Here is a 19,183-nt window from a genome sequence, read left to right as displayed (position 1 = left end):
CTCTGGACATATGATTGGGCATGAGGGAGATAGTTCCGGAGACCGCAACATCTTCCATGCACTTCCACATGTAAGCTCTGTGTACTCCTGCAGGTGTGTGATATTGTTGTGATTGGCAAAACAGTCTTTGTTTGCCTCTGATGACCCTCCCTGGCCACACCCAGATCTTCCTCTGGCTGGCTTCGTCGCCTTAACCACTGTTCGGTATGCGGGTATTAGCAGATGCTTGAGGTCTGAGGCTCCCATGTGGGGGAGGGCTTTCTTCACTCCTTTGCAGTGATAGGAATAACGGCGTTTATATAAATGGCGTTACTCACGCCGTTACTTTTTTCAATAACGGTTAATCTAACTAATTACTCCGACTGTCAGTATAACGGCGTTACCATTATCAACACCGCGTTACTGCACGTTACTGAAGACGCCCAATAAAAAACAGAAAAGCTGTCATCCGACTTTGCCCACACAGACACAGGACTCAGGCGCAACCATCTGTCTTGTCGTGTGTGCGGAAGTATTGCAGCGTGACAAGGGAGGGGAGGGTGAGATAATCGCCTAAGAATGATGATTGGCTAAGGTATAGTAAGATAACATCTTCAGCCAATCAGGGAAATTAGGGGGGTGTGTGTTTACAGCGCATAGCGAGCAATGGCAAGTGAGGAGGACTCAGACTCCGGTGGATGATTTCAGCGTCGTGGGACCAGCCATCGCTGATTAAAGCACAAAGGCCCTTGCCGTGAGTCTTCACACCCTCCATAAGCGCTTTTTCTGCACAGGAGCATGTTTGCGACCTAGCTGAATGGCACGGTCTGGGATGCTATCGTTAAAGGATGACTTTGTTAAAAATTTACATGTACAATAAACCCTCCAATCCATCCATCCATCCATTATCTACCGCTTTTCCGGGTCAGGTTGCGGGGGAAGTAGCTTCAGCATGGATACCCAGACTTCTCTTTCCCCAGCCACTTCTTCCAGCTCTTCTGGAGGGATCCCGAGGTGTTCTCAAGCCAGCCGAGAGACATAGTCTCTCCACCGTGTCCTGGGTAGTCCTCGGGGTCTCTTTCCGGTGGGACATGCCCCGAATATCTCACCAGGGCGGCGTCCAGGAGGCATTCGAATCAGATGCCCCAGCTACCCTATCTGACTTCTCTCAATGCGGAGAAGTAGCAGCTTGACACTGAAGCCCTCCCGGATGACTGAGCTTCTCACCCTATCTCTAAGGGAGAGCCCGGACTCCTTACGGAAGAAACTCATTTCGGCCACTTGTATCCGGGATCTTGTTCTTTCGGTCACGACCCACAGTTCATGCCCATGGGTGAGGGTAGGAACGTAGATTGACTAGTAAATTGAGAGCTTCACCTTTCGACTTAGCTCCCTCTTCTCCACAACGAACCGATAAAAAGTAAGCATCACTCCAGATGCTGGACCGATCCGTCTGCCGGTCTCCCGCTTCATTCTTCCCTCACTCGTGAACAAGACCCCATGATACTTGAACTCCTCCACTTGGGGAAGGATCTCGTCCCCCACCTAGAGAGGGCACGCCACCCTTTTCCGACTGAGGACCATTGTCCCGGATTTGGAGGTGTTGATTCTCATGCCAGCCGCTTCACACTCGGCTCCGAATCGGTCCAGTGAGAGCTGGAGATCACGGCTTAATGAAGCCAACAGAACCAAATCATCTGCAAAGAGCAAAGATGCGATGCTGAAGCCACTAAACCAGACACCCTCTACGCCTCGGCTGCGGCTAGAAATTCTGTCCATAAAAGTTATGAACAAAATCAGTGACACTGATCACCGGAAACAAGTCCGGCTTATTGCCGGCAATGCGGACCAAATTCTGACAGCGGTCAAACGGGGACCGTACAGGTCGTATCAGGGGATTCGGTACCCCATACTCCCGAAGAACCCCCCACAGGACTCCCCGAGGGACACGGTTATTCAACCTTCTATAAGTCCACAAAACACATGTAGACTGGTTGGGCGAACTCCCATGCACTCTCGAGGATCCTGCCGAGGGAGTAGAGCTGGTCCATTGTTCCACGGCCAGGACGAAAACCACATTGCTATTCCGGAATCTGAGACTCGACTTCCCGACAGACCCTCCTCTCCATTACCACTGAGTAGACCTTACCAGCGAGGCTGAGGAGTGTGATCCCTCTGTAGTTGGACCACACCCTCCGGTGACCCTTCTTGAAAAGGGGGACCACCACCCCAGTCTGCCAATCCAGAGGTACTCTCCCCGATGTCCACGCGATGTTGCAGAGGCGTGTCAACCAGAACAGCCCCACAACATCCGGAGACTTTCGGAACTCCGGCCGAATCGCATCCAATCCCGGGGCCCTGCCACCAAAGACCTTTTTAACCACCTCGGTAACCTCAACCCCAGAGACAGAAGAGCCCACCTCAGAGCAACCAGACTCAGCTTCCTCGTGGGAAGGCGTGTTGGTGGAATTGAGGACGTCTTCAAAATATTCTCGCCACTGACTCACAATATCCCGAGTTGAAGTCAGCAGCACCCCGTCCCCACGATACACAATGTTGACGGTGCACTGCTTCCCCCTCCTGAGACGCTGGACGATGGACCAGAATTTCCTCGAAGCCGTCCTGAAGTAGTTCTCCATGTCCTCGCCGAACTCCTCCCACGCCCGAGTTTTTGCCTCAGCGACCACCGAAGCTGCATTCCGCTTGGCCAGCCGATATACCTATCAGCTGCCTCAGGAGTCCCACAGGCCAGAAATGCCCGATAGAACTGCTTCTTCAGCTTGACAGCATCCCTCACTGTTCTTGTCTACCAACATGTTCGTGGGTTGCCGCCACAACAGGCACTGACCACCTTACGGCCACAGCTCCAGTCAGCCGCCTCAACAATGGTGGCGTGGAAAATTGTCCACTTGGATTCAATGTCCCCCGCCTCCTCCGGGACATGAACAAAATTCTTTCGGAGGTGGGAGTTGAAATTTCTTCTGACAGGGTAATCTACTAGCTGTTACCAGGAGACCCTCACAATATGTAAAGCCCTGCCACGTCAGACCGGCATATTCCCCCACAATCGGACCCAACTCACCACCAGGTGGTGATCAGTTGACACCTCCACCCCTCTCTTCACCCGACTGTCCAAGACATGCGGTCACAAGTCCGATGACACGACCACAAAGTTGATCATTGAACTGCGATCTAGGCTGTCCTGGTGCCAAGTGGACATGTGAACACCTTTATACTTGAACATTGTGTTTGTTATGGACAATCCGTGATGAGCACAGAAGTCCAGTAACAGACACCACTCGAGTTCTGAGCGGGGGGGCCGTTCTTCCCATACACGCCTTTCCAGGTCTCACTGTCATTGCCCACGTGGGCATTGAAGTCCCCCAGCAGAATGATGGAGTCAGCAGAGAGGGCGCTCTCCAGCACTACCTCTAAGGACTCCAAAATGGGTGGGTACTCTGCACTGCCATGGGGGGCAATAACTATACCCACGCCTGCTCAGCGTCTCTCCCCGTAGGCAACTCCAGAGTGGAACAGAGTCAGACCCCAAGCGGTGCGTAGAGGCGAGTCAGACTATATCTAGTCGTAACCTTTCGAACTTACACACCAACTCGGGCTCCTTTCCTGCCAAAGAGGTGACATTCTATGTCCCTAGAGCTAGTTTCTGTACCCGGGGATCAGATCACCAAGGTCCCCGCCTTTGCCCACCGCCCAGCTCACATTGCACTCAATCCCTATGCCGCCTCTCACAGATAGTGAGCCCATGGGAAGGGGGGCCCGGCCGAGCCCCATGGGTGCAGGCCCGGCCACCAGGCGCTCGCCTTTGAGCCCCACCTCCAGGCCTGGCTCCAGAGGGATGCCCCGGTGACCCACGTCCGGGCAAGGGGCACCAAGATCCAATTTTTGTAGTCATCATGGGTGATTTTGGAGTCGTACTTTGTCTGGTCCCTCACCTCGGACCTGTTTGCCATGGGTGACCCTACCAGGGGCATGAAGCCCCAGACAACTTAGCTCCTAGGATCATCGTGACACACAAACCCCTCCACCACAAGAAGGTGACGGCTCGAGGAGGGGACTCTCCAATCTAAAGTAATATTACTATTACATATATTTTGGTCATTGATTGAACAAAAAAATAAAAATAAAGAACATTTTTTAAATTGCACACATTATCTGGATATGCTACACCTCCATGCCTTTTCTCCTTCATTCTGTTCCACCCATGGAATGGGTGTGGAGTCTGGGTCGGAGATTGTGCTGCTCTCCGGAGTAGACCGCAGTCGCCAGCACTTCCGCGATCACTGGATTTCTGTACATAAATAACGTTCTGCGAATGTCGAGCGGAAACGCTTTGGAGTAAGTGCGCAAATGGGTGTGAGTGGGCGATGGAGACAGACAGAAACACTCAGTTCCCATACAAAAAAAAACCCACGAAAACACTGTACTATGAGGAGCTCCTGCATGTGGATGCGTCACCATCTTGGTGAATTCTTTGTGTGTATAATTTATTATCAGGCCAAAATTTCAAAGGTATGTAAAAAATTTGATCAGGGCCATCTGGATGTGTTCAGATTTTTTTTTTTTTTTTTTTTTTTTTAAAGGTGAATCTGGCATTGATTGGTGATGATAAATGTTTGGTTTCTAGGGTTGCTTGAAAAACAGCAACAGACTGCCCTATTTTACACATTTTCTCTTTTTTTTGGGGTGGGGGGGACACAATGCAATTAGATAATGTATCCCATTTGTCTTTTTGATTTATCTTTTTACTCTGTAGTGGGTAATCAGGGATTGTTTTTGCTATGACACAGTCATGTGGTAGCTCATTTTCCACAGCAGATATTTCTATTCCTTTTGTAAAATTGTGTTTTCTGTCTTAGTCAATCTTAATGTTTTTCTTGTGGTTGGAAGATTTCTTGTTTTACACAGCCCTGGGTGACATCACTGATATTTCCTCTTGCAGGGAAGTAGGAATAATAGTCGAGCCTCTAGTCCTAGTTTGAGGATGTTGCCACCACCTGAAAAGGCAAACAGCAGAGGTTACTTCTCTCCTGATGATCCCACAGGTATTTTTTTTTACAGCATTTGCATTTGATTAAAAAATATATAAAAGGCAATTTCACAGTGATGTAATTGTTTTTTTAAAGGTCCCTTTCCATCCCTGGTCTATTCTTTAATTAGATAATTGATTTATTTTTGCTTGATAATTTTGGCTGGAAATGCTACATTTAGTCCTTATTCCTATTCAAGTCTGTCTATTCTGTCTGGCGTTTGAAATTGATGGATTTCTCACAATGTGACATATATGATCTTTTCTCTGATTCAATCGTTCATCTCAAATTTTAATATGGAAAACAGCTTATTTCTGAATAGTCAATAACACTCCATCTGCTGGTCTAGCTAAACATCACCTTTTGCCTAGTTCCAATTCAAATCCCTCACGAGTTTCATTGTGGGAGTTGTTTCTGCACATGGGACGCACATTCATATGGAGTCTATAAATACGTTGTATCGTACAACAATACCCAAAGACATTTGCAACTTTCAATGCAAAGGTGATGGCTGAAATGGCAACGCCTGCACTCATGTCTTGCTACCGCCATTGACATGAATGGGAACAAAAGATGAGCTCAAAATAGCCCCCTCTCCCAAATCAATCAGACATCTCAGTCAGCCACTTGCAAAAATTTCACCCGTGAACTGTGGCTCACAATGACCTACTCACTGAACTGCGAGGCACCCAGGCAGTCCCACCTGCCCTCTGGGACCATACTGACATGCCTCACTGGTCCTCCTCATGGGTGGCAGTAGAGTACTCCCACCCCATTGCCGAGAAGCCATGGCAGACGAAGGCAACGATGGCCCAGAAGGGCCCTCCCACTTGGCACTACAGTGACCACGACACTCTCTCCATCCTGTGGGGGATGTGTGGAGTACTCCCTCGCCGTCGCCAAAGAGGACCAAGACATCGGAGCGTGAACTTGACATGTGCCCGTAGAAGTGTGCACAAATCACTGTGAAGAATAATTCAGCAAACGCTGGACCACTGGCCCACCTATAAAGAACATGAAGAACACCGGCTGAGACACAGCCATCATGAGCTTGTCCCTCAATCCTGCCCATGTGAATTGAACTGTTCACTGACCAGACAAATGGAGTAGTGGTAACCTAGAAGGGCCCTCACACCAAGCACCGAGGTGACTATGGCACTCTCTCCATCCTGTGGTGGATATGCAGAGTTCTCCTTCATCATCACCAAAGAGGACTAAGGCGGCGCGGCATAAACTAGATGTGTTCCCACCCGAATGTGCACAGATCACAGTGAAGAATAATTCACCAAGTGCTACACCACTGGCCCACCTACAAAGAGCATGAAGAACACCGGCTGAGACACAAGGGATGCGGCCACTGTGAGCTTGTCTCTCACTCCTTGTGAATGGAAATGTTCGCTCGCAACAATGATTGCAAGCATCGCTACAACCACATCAAAAATCACAAGAACAAGTGTTGTAAAATACAATATAAGGTATGTACTGTATACTTTATACTTTATATTTTATGGCCCTGCATCAACAGAAACACCCGGAAATGTCGTGCTGCTATTTGACTGAGTTGTGTGGGCGGGTAATAGCCATGAAATGGTCAGGTATAATGTGGCTATACGAATATAATTAAAATACTTCACACTGATCTGATCAGTTTGATTACCGCATTTTTTTGGTCTATAAGTCACGGTTTTTTTTTTTCATATTTTGGCCAGGAGTGCGACTCCAGAGCAATTTTCATGTGAAATTACTAACATGTTATCTCCATCCATCCATTTTCTGAGCTGCTTATCCATTATTTCCACACTGACAACCACAAGAGGGTGCTCCAGGCCTATGTATGTGTACCTGTTACTTCTGTACCTTTGGAAATTTATCATTTCAATGTTATTGGTAACTTATAAAAACAACTGAGAAGGACTGAACAAAAATGGCATTGAAGAGAAACTCTTTCTGCCGATTACAAGGTGCAAGTAGTGAACTATGCAGCTTCACTAAGTGGCTTCTTTAGAACATGAAAAGCTCTGCTTGTAAGGGATAGCATGCAAGTGGCCATCACGCCACAGTTAAAAAATTAAGTTTTCAAGTCCATATCTTCCTTCATCCCTGGAGGCTGAACTAAAATTCTCCAACCACTTGATATCTCCGTCAATCGGAACTTTAAGGCAGTCTTGTGTAACCTGTGGCAGCAGTGAATGAACGATGAAGAGCCTAGCTTCATGGCAACCGGGTGAATGCGCCATGCAACTTTCCGGGAAGTCTTTGGATAGATCAAATTATGGACGTCAGTGACAACCACAACCATCCTGTCAGGATTAAAAAAGGTGGAATAGGTTACTTGTAACTGCAGCTGACGATTTTGACAAAAGCGACGTATAAGACAAAGCGGTGTGTCGTCTACCTCTGGAGTTGGAGTTTTTTTTAGAAGTGACACAGAGGATAAAGAATTCATTGATTTATTGCTTTGGAGTGACACTGGCGGTTTGGAAAGCTTGATAGCATGTTTTTTCTGCTATGGTTATCTGAATAACTGTTACGTTATATTAGCATACCAGGCAGGTTCTCAATTTGTTTATGTGTTGTGTAACATTAGCAATCCCTTACACCTAATCAGCTTGTTCTGTATTCTTTTATTTAAAAAAAAATTTTCATCATAAAATGTCTGTTGTTAGTTTTGGGTTTTATCAAATAAATTTCCCCTAAAAAATGTGACTTATACGCCAGAACGACTCGTGTTTTTTCCTTCTTTATGATCCATTTTTTGGCTGGCGCGACAAACTTGGGAGTGACTTGTCGGGAAGATACGGTAGCATCGGCCAATAATGAGCATTTTATGTTAAATAGCCGATCGACTTTCACGTCATAAATTGGCGATCTGATCAATAATGTCATTGATTATCCTTCAAAATTCCCCTGTACAAGGACATAACCCCATCAACACAATTGCTAAACTCGACAGCTCATACCATATTGTGATTGATGTCTTGTGCAAATGCTTCCTCCATATAATGAGTAGCAGCATCATTGCCACCAGAGGAATCCTCACCATACAGAGGCACACTTCTCAGGCCGTAACTCTTTTTAAATTTTTCAAACCAACCTTTGCTTGCCGAAAAGCCTCGTCCTCAAGGGGGTGAATCCCTCCTTGCGGCTTGAGGTTCATCAGCACTTTCTTCAAGCCTCTTCATCATCGTAACAAGTCTGTTTTTCTGCAATTCGCTATCCACAAAGCTAACACAGCTTCCATTTAAACAATCCTCTTATTTCACAAAGTCACTACGAACAGCTTCCATATTAAAAGCTATTGAAGCGTTTTTACGGATTTTTTTTTTATAGCACACCGTGGATTCATTCACGCCATAATGGTGTGCCTCAAAAATGTCTTTGATCGTCATCATCTTCCTCTTCTTCTGAGGAAGCTTTCGGATCAGCACAACACTTTGGTGGAATTGTGAACAAGAGAGGTTATCGCACAATCAGTCAACAGCATAGCAAATGACAGAAAGGAAGGACAAGGGTGAAACAGAAGTGGCTGAGTGAGGTTTCGATGCACAGCCAGTCACCTCACGAGATAAGTCCACACATGCTCTCATTAGGCCATGTCACACCAGGGACCAATCACACGCCTTGTATCAATGTGTCTCCCCACAATATGGCGATCTGGGTGTTTATTTTTGGGGCGGGGGACACAAAGCACTGTCTGCAAAAAGTGGAGCGCGAGGGAACGCTGTATACACAATAAAGGAACAAGTCATGTAAATATACAAAATACTCCATCTTGTGATGTGATCATTTATTGTTATTTTTTTTTTTACTTGTTGATCGGCTCCAAATATCCTGATCATCTATAATTAAAGGGCCACTGTCATGAAATGCATGATTTTTAGTATGTTATTAATGAAAAAATGGCAGCCGACATGGACCCATACGTTTTTTTCACCACAAAACATGATTTTGACGTATACAGCTTTTTGTAACTCTCGCCATGAAAATCCTCTCGAGGGATTTGTTTTCAAGAAGAAGCAGGAAGTGACGTAAAGGACAGGACCACCCTCAAGTGGACTCCTTTGTTTCCATTAGTTTTACCTCCGGGAAGGTAGCTCGTTGTTCCTTCGTATTAGCCAAAATGCCGGCTCTTTGCATTGCTTGGCATTGCTTGAACACTCAGGAGAATGAAATTACCCTTCATAAGTTTGAAAGAGACCCTGTTCGTTGTGAAAAATGGATTGCACTGATGCAGAGGACTAGAGCTTCGTGGGTTCCAAATAACAGGTAGGTGTGTATACAGCTACTAAAAATAGTTTAGGGCAGACCACGTAATCGGTCTCATAACGTAGCAAAAGATCCGCGTATGAAATGATTTTATGTGCACATACAGCAACTAAAAAAAATAATAGTTTGGGGCGGACCACGTAATGGGTCTCTCATGACGTAACAAAAGAACTGCGTACGAAATGTGTCGATCTACGCGTCGGACGGCGTCGGGCTGCTGCGTCGCCGAAAATTAGCCTCACCGGCCGGCTGCGATGAGCTGCGATGGCTCATCTCCGATGGGGAGGCGGTTTGGCCGTGATCCATATCATCTGAATATGGCTCAAAACAATAGGGTAATATTGCCCCGGTAACTTCACTCGGTTGTGAGATTATCTCTTCTTCGAAAACAGCTTCCGTGTCAGAAGGGGCGTGTTCGTCTTCCAAAGTAGGGTGCACCGCGTTTTCATTGGCGAATGTCCGGGTGACGTCACGGACAGGGGATGCAGCCAATATGGCAACCACTTGGATGTCGTAGAATGACACTTCTGCAACTTTGCTTATAGCTGACACGCTCTCTGCTCACATTTATTTTTTCGTATAGACATTGAAGTCAATAATGTTAGGTATTTTTCATTATATCTATTTTAGAATGTTTATAGGGATGACACTTGACCTTTTAATAAAAGTCATATTCAGTGATTTCATTCATTCATTTGCAAGTGTGATTGTTGTTCAATGACAAACCACATAGATGTCACCCTTAAGCAGCGCACATTTTAACCTATCGTATACATAAAATAGGAAAAAATTGATTTTGATGGAAGGGCACCTTTAATAGTGGAGGTACAGCAAGCAGATTCCTTGAGAGCTTCCTATGGATTCAGTACCAATGCAATATTGACAACCTAAAATCTCCTTTATAGACACCAACGGCTCAGACAATTCAATTCCCATGGCATACCTCACCCTGGATCACCAGCTGCAGGTACACTTCATATAATGTGAAACATAGATAATAATGCTAACATTAGTGCTAACAAAAGCATGCATTTTTTTATTCCAGCCACTTGCCCCATTCCCCAATTCTAAAGAGTCCATGGCAGTTTTTGAGCAACACTGCAAAATGGCGCAAGAATATCTGAAGGTTCAAACAGAGATTGCCCTGCTAATCCAGAGAAAGTAAGTACAGTAAAAATATGCTTTCAGAAAAATGCAATGATCTCAATAGTAAATGAGGCAAGGAAACCACAAACGATCTGCAAAACATCTCGTTATTTGCGGGGTTGTTCCTTACACCCCTGCAAATAACCACACCAGTCTCCCTATCCAGAGGCACTGTCCCCGTTGTTCATGCTATGTTACAGAGGCGTGCCAACCAGGAAAGCCCCACATGTAGAGCCTTTAGGAATACTGTAACTGGCGAACATGAGCAAAGTTCTTTCCGAGGTGATGGGTTCAAATTCCTTCTGACGGGAATCTTTCAACTGTTACCAGGAGACCCTCACAATATGTAAAGTCCTGCCACATCGGACTGGCATATTCCCCCACCATCGGACCCAACTCACCACCAGGTGGTGATCAGTTGACAGCTCTGCCCCTCTCCTCACTTGAGTGTCCAAGACAGGCGGGCGCAAGTCAGATCGCACGAGCACAAAGTCGATCATTGAACTGCAACCTCGGGTGTCCTTGTGCCAAATGGACATGTGAACACCCTTATGCCCGAACACAGTGTTCGTTATGGACAACCCCTGATGAGCACAGAAGTCTGGTAACATAACATCACTCTGGTTCTGATCGGGGGGCCCATGCTTCCCAATCACCCCCTTCCAGGTCTAACTGTCATTGCCCATGTAGGCATTGAAGTCCCCCAGCAGAATGATGGAGTACCCAGATGGAGTGCTTTCCACCACTCTCTCTTTTTCTTTTCCTTTCGGCTTGTCCCGTTAGAGGTCGCCACAGCGTGTCATCTTTTTCCATGTAAGCCTATCATCCTGCATTTTCCTCTTGAACACCCACTGCCTTCATGGTTCCCTCACAACATCCATCAACCTTCTCTTTGATCTTCCTCGCTGTTTTGTTCTGCAGCTCCTTCCTCAATACCTTTCTACCAATATACACACTCTCTCGCCTCTGGACATGTCCAAACCATCAAAGTTTGCTCTCTTGAACCTTGTCTCCAAAACATCTAACTTTGGCTGTCCCTCTTATGAGCGCATTTCTAATCCTATCCAACCTGATCACTCCTAGAGAGAACCTCAACATCTTAATTTTTGCCACCTCCAGGTCTCGTTTCTGTTGTGTCTTCACTGCCATCGTCTCTAATCCATACACATGGCTGGCCTCACCACTGTTTTATAAACTTTCCCCTTCATCCTTCCAGAGACTTCTCAGTCACATAAGACATTACATTCCGTCAACTATTCCAACCTGCTTGGACCTGTTTCTTCACTTCCTTGCCACACTGACCAGTGCTCTGGTTTGTATTTGAGGTCGTTCACCCTGCCACCCATCTCATTCATGAACATATATTCTGTTTCATTTCAGATAATCGTCATTCTTCTTCTTTCCAATGCTTTCTTCCATCTTTCGAATTGTTCCTCCACCTGCTCCCTGGTTTCAATGCAGATCACAATGTCATTTGCAAACATCCTGGTTCAAGGGGATTCCAGTCTAATCTAATCTGTCATCTTATCCATTTCCACAGCAAACTGCTGGAAGGGGCTCAGAGTTGATCCCTGATGCAGTCCCACTTCCACCGTAAATTCTTCTGTCACACCTACAGCACACCTCACTACTGTTCTGCTGCCCTCATACATGTCCTGTCTTATTAAGATGTATTTCTCCGCCACATCCAATTTACGCATGCAGTACCGCAATTCCTCTCTTGGTCCTCTCTCATAGGCTTTCTCTAGATCCACAAAGACACATTGTAGCTCCTTCAGACCTTCTCTCTACTTTTCCACTAGCATCTTCAAGGCAAATATTGCATCTGTGGTACTCTTTCTAGGCATGAAACCAAACTGTTGCTTGCAGATACTTACTTTTGTCCCGAGTCTAGCCTCCACTACTCTTTCCCATAACTTCATCAACTTTATTCCTCTATAGTTCCCACAGCTCTGGAAATTGCCTTCGTTCTTAAAAATGAGAACTAGCACACTTTTCATCCATTCTTCAGGCATCTTCTCGTCCGAGTTTTTTTGTTGAATTAGTTGGTGAAAAACTCCACGGCCAAACCTCTCCAAATTGCTTCCATACCTCCACTGGTATGTCATCAGGACCTTTCCATTTTTTATCCTCTTAAAGGGGAAGTCTGGTTGTTGAATTAAGAAGGTTTCAGACTTGTCATGTCATATGTACTGTACCTTGAAAATTCGAGGTTAATCCGATATCGTTTAATGTTGTTTCGAGAATATTTTTATCAGCAATCATGAATTTTCATGGGCGCCACCATTTTGGCGAGTCACAGGACCTACGTGCGCGGATGTGATGTATTACGTGCAGAAACAAAGGCTCAATTACGTTGTGACACAGTTATAGCCAGCACTGATATCTCCAATTTATCCTCATCTGATGAAGAAATAGCAGTACCGGTTGGGAAGACAGAGGAATACTTCCAAAAAAGTTGCTCAATACTGAAATATTTTATGCCTTGACTTAGAATTTATACAGCAAATTGGAGCCGGTTGAATTTAACAAAATGAATTGCAGCCAGTTGAATCTCAAGAAACAAATATTGTTTGAATTTTAAATGTTGATTTTTATTTTTTTCACATTTATTCAGTGAAGAAAATACGTATTTGAACACCCTGCTATATATTGCATGTTGTCTCACTTAGAAATTATGGAGGGGTCTGAAATTTTCATCAAAGGTGCATGTCCACTGTGACAGAGATAATCTAAAAAGAAAAATCCAGAAATCACAATGCATGATTTCAAAACGGTGGTCCCAGCTCTTTTCAGGTCATTGACTAAGTCCTGTCATGTAGTTCTGGGCTGATTCCTCACGCTTTTAGATCCCACGAAGTGATATCTTGCATGGGGCTCCACTCTGTTTGAGATTGACCGTCATGATGAGCTTCTTCCATTTTCTAATGATTGCTGGCAATTTCTCCATAGCCCTTTCCAGCCATTTGGAGTTGTACAATTTTGTCTCTGGTGTCTTTGGACAGCTCTTTGGTCTTGGCCATCTTCCAAGTTTCAGTCTTACTGATTATATGGGGTGGACTGGTGTCTTATGCCGCAAACGACCACACACAGGTGCATCTGATTCAGGATAATACATGTAGTGCAGGTAAACGTTTAAAGGCGGACTAGCAGGTCTTTGAAGGTCAGAATTCTACCTGATACACAGGTGTTCAAATACTTACTTGCAGCTGTATCACACAAATAAATCGTTAAAAAATCACATGTGATTTCTGGATTTTTCTTCTGAAATTATCTCTTACAGTGGACATGCACCTACAATGAAAATTTCAGCCTCCTCCATGATTTCTAAATGGGTGAACTTGCAATATAGGAGGGTGTTCAAATACTTATTTTCTCCACTGTACAACCTTCTCCAACCGCCCCCCGAGAGGGGTTGCGTCAGGATAGGCATACGGCGTAAAAAGAGTGTCAAACAAATATGAGCGTTCATCTGAAATGACACGCTGTGGCCACCGATAACGAGATAACCCGAAAGAAAGTATGAACAACCTTTCCCACAATATAAGGCCTACTTTTCACTGATGGGAGTTTTACCAGAGTTACCTTTTTCATACCCTTCATTGCCATGAGCCATGTAATGTGACAGAAGAGTCTCTGCTAAGATGAAGGGCAAAGTTTAACAAAACAGTGGTGATGCCGTCCATGATGTACGGATTAGAGACGGGGACACTGAAGAAACGACAGGAAGCAGAACTGGAGGCAGGAGAAATGAAGATGTCGAGGTTTTCGCTCGGAGTGAGTAGGTTGGATAGGATTAGAAATAAGCTCATTAGAGGGAGAGCCAAAGTTGGATGTTTTGGAGGCAAGATTTGAAAGAGCAGACTTCGAGGGTTTGGACATGTTCAGAGGCGAGAGAGTGAGTATATTGGTGGAAGGGTGGTGAGGATGGAGCTGCCAGGCAAAAGAGCGAGAGGAAGACCAAAGAGAAGGTTGATGGATGTGGTGAGGGAAGACATGAGGGCAGTTGGGGTTAGAGAGGACGATGCAGAAGATAGGTTAAGATGGAAAAAGATGACACGCTGTGGCGACCCCTAATGGGACAAGCCGAAAGGAAACGAAGATTCTCTTCAGTTTCTTTCTAACTTCCTCCTTACTAGTCATTGCCACTTCCTGGTCCTTCACACTTGCCTCTTCAACTCTTCCTTCTCTCTCATTTTCTTCATTCATCAACTTGTCAAAGTATTCTTTCCATTTATTTAGCACACTACTGGCACCAGTCAGCACATTTCCATCTCTATCCTTAATCATCCTTATCTGCTGCACATCCTTCCCATTTCAATCCCTCTGTCTGGCCAACCTGTAGAGATCCTTTTCTCCTTCTTTCGTGTCCAACCTGGTGTACATGTCATCACATGCTTCTTGTGTAGCCTTTTCCACCTCTACCTTTGTCTTACATCACATCTAAATGTATTGCTTTCGTCTCTCCTTAGTCCTCTCAGTATTCCACTTCTCCTTCGCTAACCTCTTTCCTTGTATGATTTCCTGTATTTTGGGGTTCAACCACCAAGTCTTTTTTTCCCCTTCCTAACAGAAGACACACCAAGTACTCTCCTTTCTGTCTCTCTGATCACCTTGGCTGTAGTAGTGCAGTCCTTCCGGGAGCTCCTCCTGGTCATCGAGAGCCTGTCTCACCTCTTTTCCAAAGGCCAAACAAGATTCTTCCTTTCTCAGCTTCCATCACATGGTTCTCTGCTCTACGTTATTCTTCTTCATCTTCCTTCCCACAACCAGAGTCATCATACGCGGTCAAGCTACACTCTCCCCTACCACTACTTTACAGTCAGTAACCTCCTTCAGATTTCATCGTATGAACAAAATATAATCCACCTGTGCTTCTACCTACGCTCTTGTGTGTCACCTCATATTCTTTCCTCTTCTAGGAAAAAAAAAGTATTCACTACTGCCATTTCGATCCTTTTTGCAAAGTCCACCACCTCAAAGTTCCTTTTATGGATTCTGTTCTTAGCCATCACTTCTTCGTCACCCCTGTTTCCTTCACCAACATGTCCATTACAATCTGCACCAATCACAACTCTCTGACTGGGATGCTCAGAACTGCTTCATATATTTCTTTCCAGAATTTCTCTTTGATTTCTAGGGCACATCGTCCCTGTGGGTCATAGCCGCTAATCACATGATACATAACACCCTCAATTTCGAGTTTCAGGCTCATCACTTGATCTGATACTCTTTTCACCTCTTAAACATTCTTAACCAGCTCTTCCTTTAAAATAACCCCTTCTCCATTTCTCTTCCCATATACTCTGTGGTAGAATCCTTTAAACCCTGCTCTTAAACATCTAGCCTTACAACTGTTCCACCTGCTCTCTTGGATGCACAACAGAAAATTTTTCTCCGAACCATCATGTCAACCAACTCCTGAGCATTTCCTGTCATAGTCTCCACATTCAAATTCCCTACACTCAGTTGTTGACTCTGTGCATTCTTCTTTTTCTTTTGCTGACAAATCCGCTTTCCTCCTCTTTGTCTTCGACCCACATTAGCTGAATTTCCACTGACGCCATGTAGGTTAACGGTGCCGGGGGCGGGCGTTGTTAACCCGGGCCATGGGCGATCCGGTTTGGTGTTCTTTAGATGAACGCTCATATTTATTTGGCAAAGTTTTAAGCCGGATGCCTTTCCTTTGCATATATTCAGGTTTGGGACTAGCCTACAGATTGAACTGGTTAGTACATCCGTACGGCTGCATTTCTTTCCAGCATTCTCTCTAATGGCCCCAAAAAGTGTGGCTACTCTCAACTACTATTTGATGCATAGGCACAAACAACAGTCAGGACCCGTCCCTCCTACCTGAAGGCAGAGGGAGGCTACCCTTTCATCCACCGGGGTGAACGCCAATGTACAGGCGCCGACCTGAGGGATAATAAGTATACCCACACCTGGTCGGTGTCTCTCACCGTGGGTAACTCCAGAGTGAAACAGAGTCCAACCCCTCTCCAGAGGACTGGTACCAGAGCCCAAGCGGTGCGTAGAGGCGAGTCAGACTCTATTCAGAACTTCTCGACCTCACGCACCAGCTCATGCTCCTTTCCTGCCAGAGAGGTGGCATTCCATGTCCCTAGAGCTAGTTTCTGTCGCTGGGGATCAGATCGCCAAGGTCCTTGCCTTCGGCTTCTACCCAGCTCACATTGCACATGACCTGTAAGGCCTTTTTCACAGGTGGTGAGCACGTCGGAGGGGGTACCCGTGTTACCCTTTCGGGCTGCGCTCGGCCGAGCCCCACAGGTGCAGGCGCATGCACCAGGCGCTCGCCTCTGGGCCCCATCCCCAGTCTTGCCTCCAAAGGGGGGCCCTGTTGATCTGCGTGAGAGCAAGGGAAGTCTGAATCCATTATTTTTACTTGTCATCGGGGTTTATGGAGGTAGTCTAGAGTACCCAAAAAAAGATACCCGTTAATGCGGGATAGGTGGAGATAATGCTGTTTGCAGAGCGCAAAAAGTACAATTGAGCCTTCGTTGTCAATGCTATGACTGTTAACAAATCAAAAATAGTGTGAACTAAAATCTTGCGCATTAGTCAAATTTTTCCAAAACTTGGTAATTGTACTGTGTACAATTGTGCAATGGACTGGTCTCCTTCCAAAAAGTAATGGGAGAGCTCATGACATTTTTCTTCCCATTTAAGAAAGGAACTCATTGCTGAACTGGACCAAGATGAGAAAGACCAGCAGAACACATCACGTCTAGTGCAGGAGCACAAAAAACTGCAGGAAGAGAAAGAGAGTCTTTCCACATATTACCAGAAGTGCAAAAAACAGCTGGAGCTGATCCGGGTCCAGCAACAGAAAAGACAGGGGACCTTGTGATGAGATCCCCTTTACAGATTTTAAAATATACTCCTGGCTTCCAACAGAAACACAACACTCACGCACCAGTCCAGTCCAAAGCTGGTATGCCCTGCATGTCACATATCTCTGCCTTTGTCTATCAGGAAGGTAGGTATCAGCTGTAGATATATTAGTACATGCTCACATTGTAATTTGTGACTGCAGACCAATCACTGGATCCTAGAGCTTTCTGGGCTTCAGTGTGGAGCTTTGGTCCTGTTGCAAAGTGTGACAGAAGACGAGTGAGGGTGGTTAGTGTATTTTACATGTTGCTCTCAGGGCCTTTTGGGAGACCAGTTTTTTTTTCATTCCTCTGCATTTTCTGGAACCCTTTTAGCACCCCATGGTGAAGTCATCCTCAAAAGAATGTTGAGGGGGAGAAAAGCAAGGCTGAACATGAATGCGTGCAGATTTTATGAAATGTGGAGTACTGGAACCTATTGTATGAAAACCCTGTTTTGCAAATATTGTGCAACCATATATCAATGTATTTATATTCAGCCTCTTCAATTCCTTTCAGCGTTGTCCCTGGCAGAGACTTTAATTCCTTCAGGGATTTGACAGTCAGTATTTAGTTTAAAGATGGATGTTTCTAAGACACCCTATTTTCCTGATAGAAAAGAACAACTCAACATGTGCACCTTGATGTAAAAATAACAGACGCTGTGGATTCCACATCATTGAAAAAAATTTTGTATTTGACCCAAGAGTTGCTTTGATTATCAGTTTTTTGTCTTTTACATTTTTTAGTCAACGTTTTGTTTAACATTTTGTGGTGTGGGAATTCTCACAAGGAGGCTTATAGAATGCCTTCCATTTTTTAGTTCACATGTTGCCTTGGAAGCTGCCTGCATTTTTTTAAGTGGTTGATTTGTTTTATGGAACTATTACAGGAAGTGAGATAAAAAGGCATGAATGTCATGGACATTAGATGAAACTGGTTTATTGTGTTGCAAATAAGAGTGACATATGCTTTACTCTATCTGTGCACCCATTAATGACGGAACCTTAATGAAGAGTATAACAGAATTGTTTTTTACTCTTTAAAATCTATGAATTCCAATCCCTTTTGTAGTTTTATCTGTCAAGTACAAATTAGTCATTGTAATTCCAAGAACTTGGCAAAGCTATTAAAAAAAATAAAGCAAATATGGTTTACGCGGATCTATGAATGTAAATTCTGTTGTGATTGTTTTTTTTGATCCATTCATTTTACACACGCGTCCTTAGCTGAAATGTGATAGTTGAAGAAAAATATATTTTTCTGAGATGCTTTTCCGTATGCTCTTTTCTCCTTAGTATCTAATAAACAGCTTCATAAATCTCGAGGTTGGCTATTCTAATCTTTTGTTTCTAAATGCGCCCACGATGGATTTTAAACATAATGGCAAGATGTCCTTTAACTTGAGACCTTCAGCTTCAATTTGATTATATTCACATCGAGATAAGCTGTTCGGTTTATCACCTAACTTGCTGGAATTGTTGCACAAATAACGGACAAGAAGTCGTCTTTCTTCTGATCAGGAGGACGTGAGAGACAGGCAGTTACAGTCTCCAAACACGTTCTGAACCGGCCTCTCACGTACTCTTTATTAGAAAACAGACAAGGACATAAGGAGGGGTGAGCAGATGAAATGAAAAAAGGTGCATTCTTGGATGATGTGGCACATCGTACGATGATGATTTAAGACATTCTTTTGGTTATGATGGAGTTGTCCTGGCCACTTGTAGGAAAATACTGTTGCATCTGTATGTAGGACCTTGTCCTGTGAACAAGACTCATCGAAGCAAGGATGATACTTTGGCTTTGTTGCAAGTCCATAATAAATATATTAACGATTAACATGAGCTATCT

At 44.9% G+C, this 19,183-nt stretch overlaps 1 protein-coding gene across 11 annotated transcripts in view; it reads left to right on the top strand.

Annotated features, from left to right (window-relative positions):
• The window catches only part of map3k7 (mitogen-activated protein kinase kinase kinase 7), a 117,065-nt gene extending 98,409 nt beyond the window's left edge, over positions 1–18,656 (top strand). For 9 of the 11 annotated variants that reach the window (XM_061812974.1, XM_061812975.1, XM_061812973.1 and 6 more), the window contains 4 exons: positions 4,940–5,042; positions 10,199–10,260; positions 10,339–10,454; positions 17,127–18,656. In XM_061812974.1, the coding sequence (XP_061668958.1) occupies positions 4,940–5,042; positions 10,199–10,260; positions 10,339–10,454; positions 17,127–17,307 (462 nt within the window). In that variant the 3' untranslated portion in view covers positions 17,308–18,656. Of the gene's footprint in view, positions 1–4,939; positions 5,043–10,198; positions 10,261–10,338; positions 10,455–16,661 lie in introns of those variants that run through there. The other 2 variants (XM_061812977.1, XR_009793887.1) reach the window with 2 other exon arrangements.
• Positions 18,657–19,183: the final 527 nt, after the last annotated feature.

This window comes from Syngnathoides biaculeatus, chromosome 23 (genome assembly GCF_019802595.1).
Source record: "Syngnathoides biaculeatus isolate LvHL_M chromosome 23, ASM1980259v1, whole genome shotgun sequence".
Taxonomy (NCBI): Eukaryota; Metazoa; Chordata; class Actinopteri; order Syngnathiformes; family Syngnathidae; genus Syngnathoides; species Syngnathoides biaculeatus.
The sequence above is the reverse complement of the archived record's forward strand: the minus strand, read 5'-3'. Positions and strand labels throughout refer to the sequence as shown.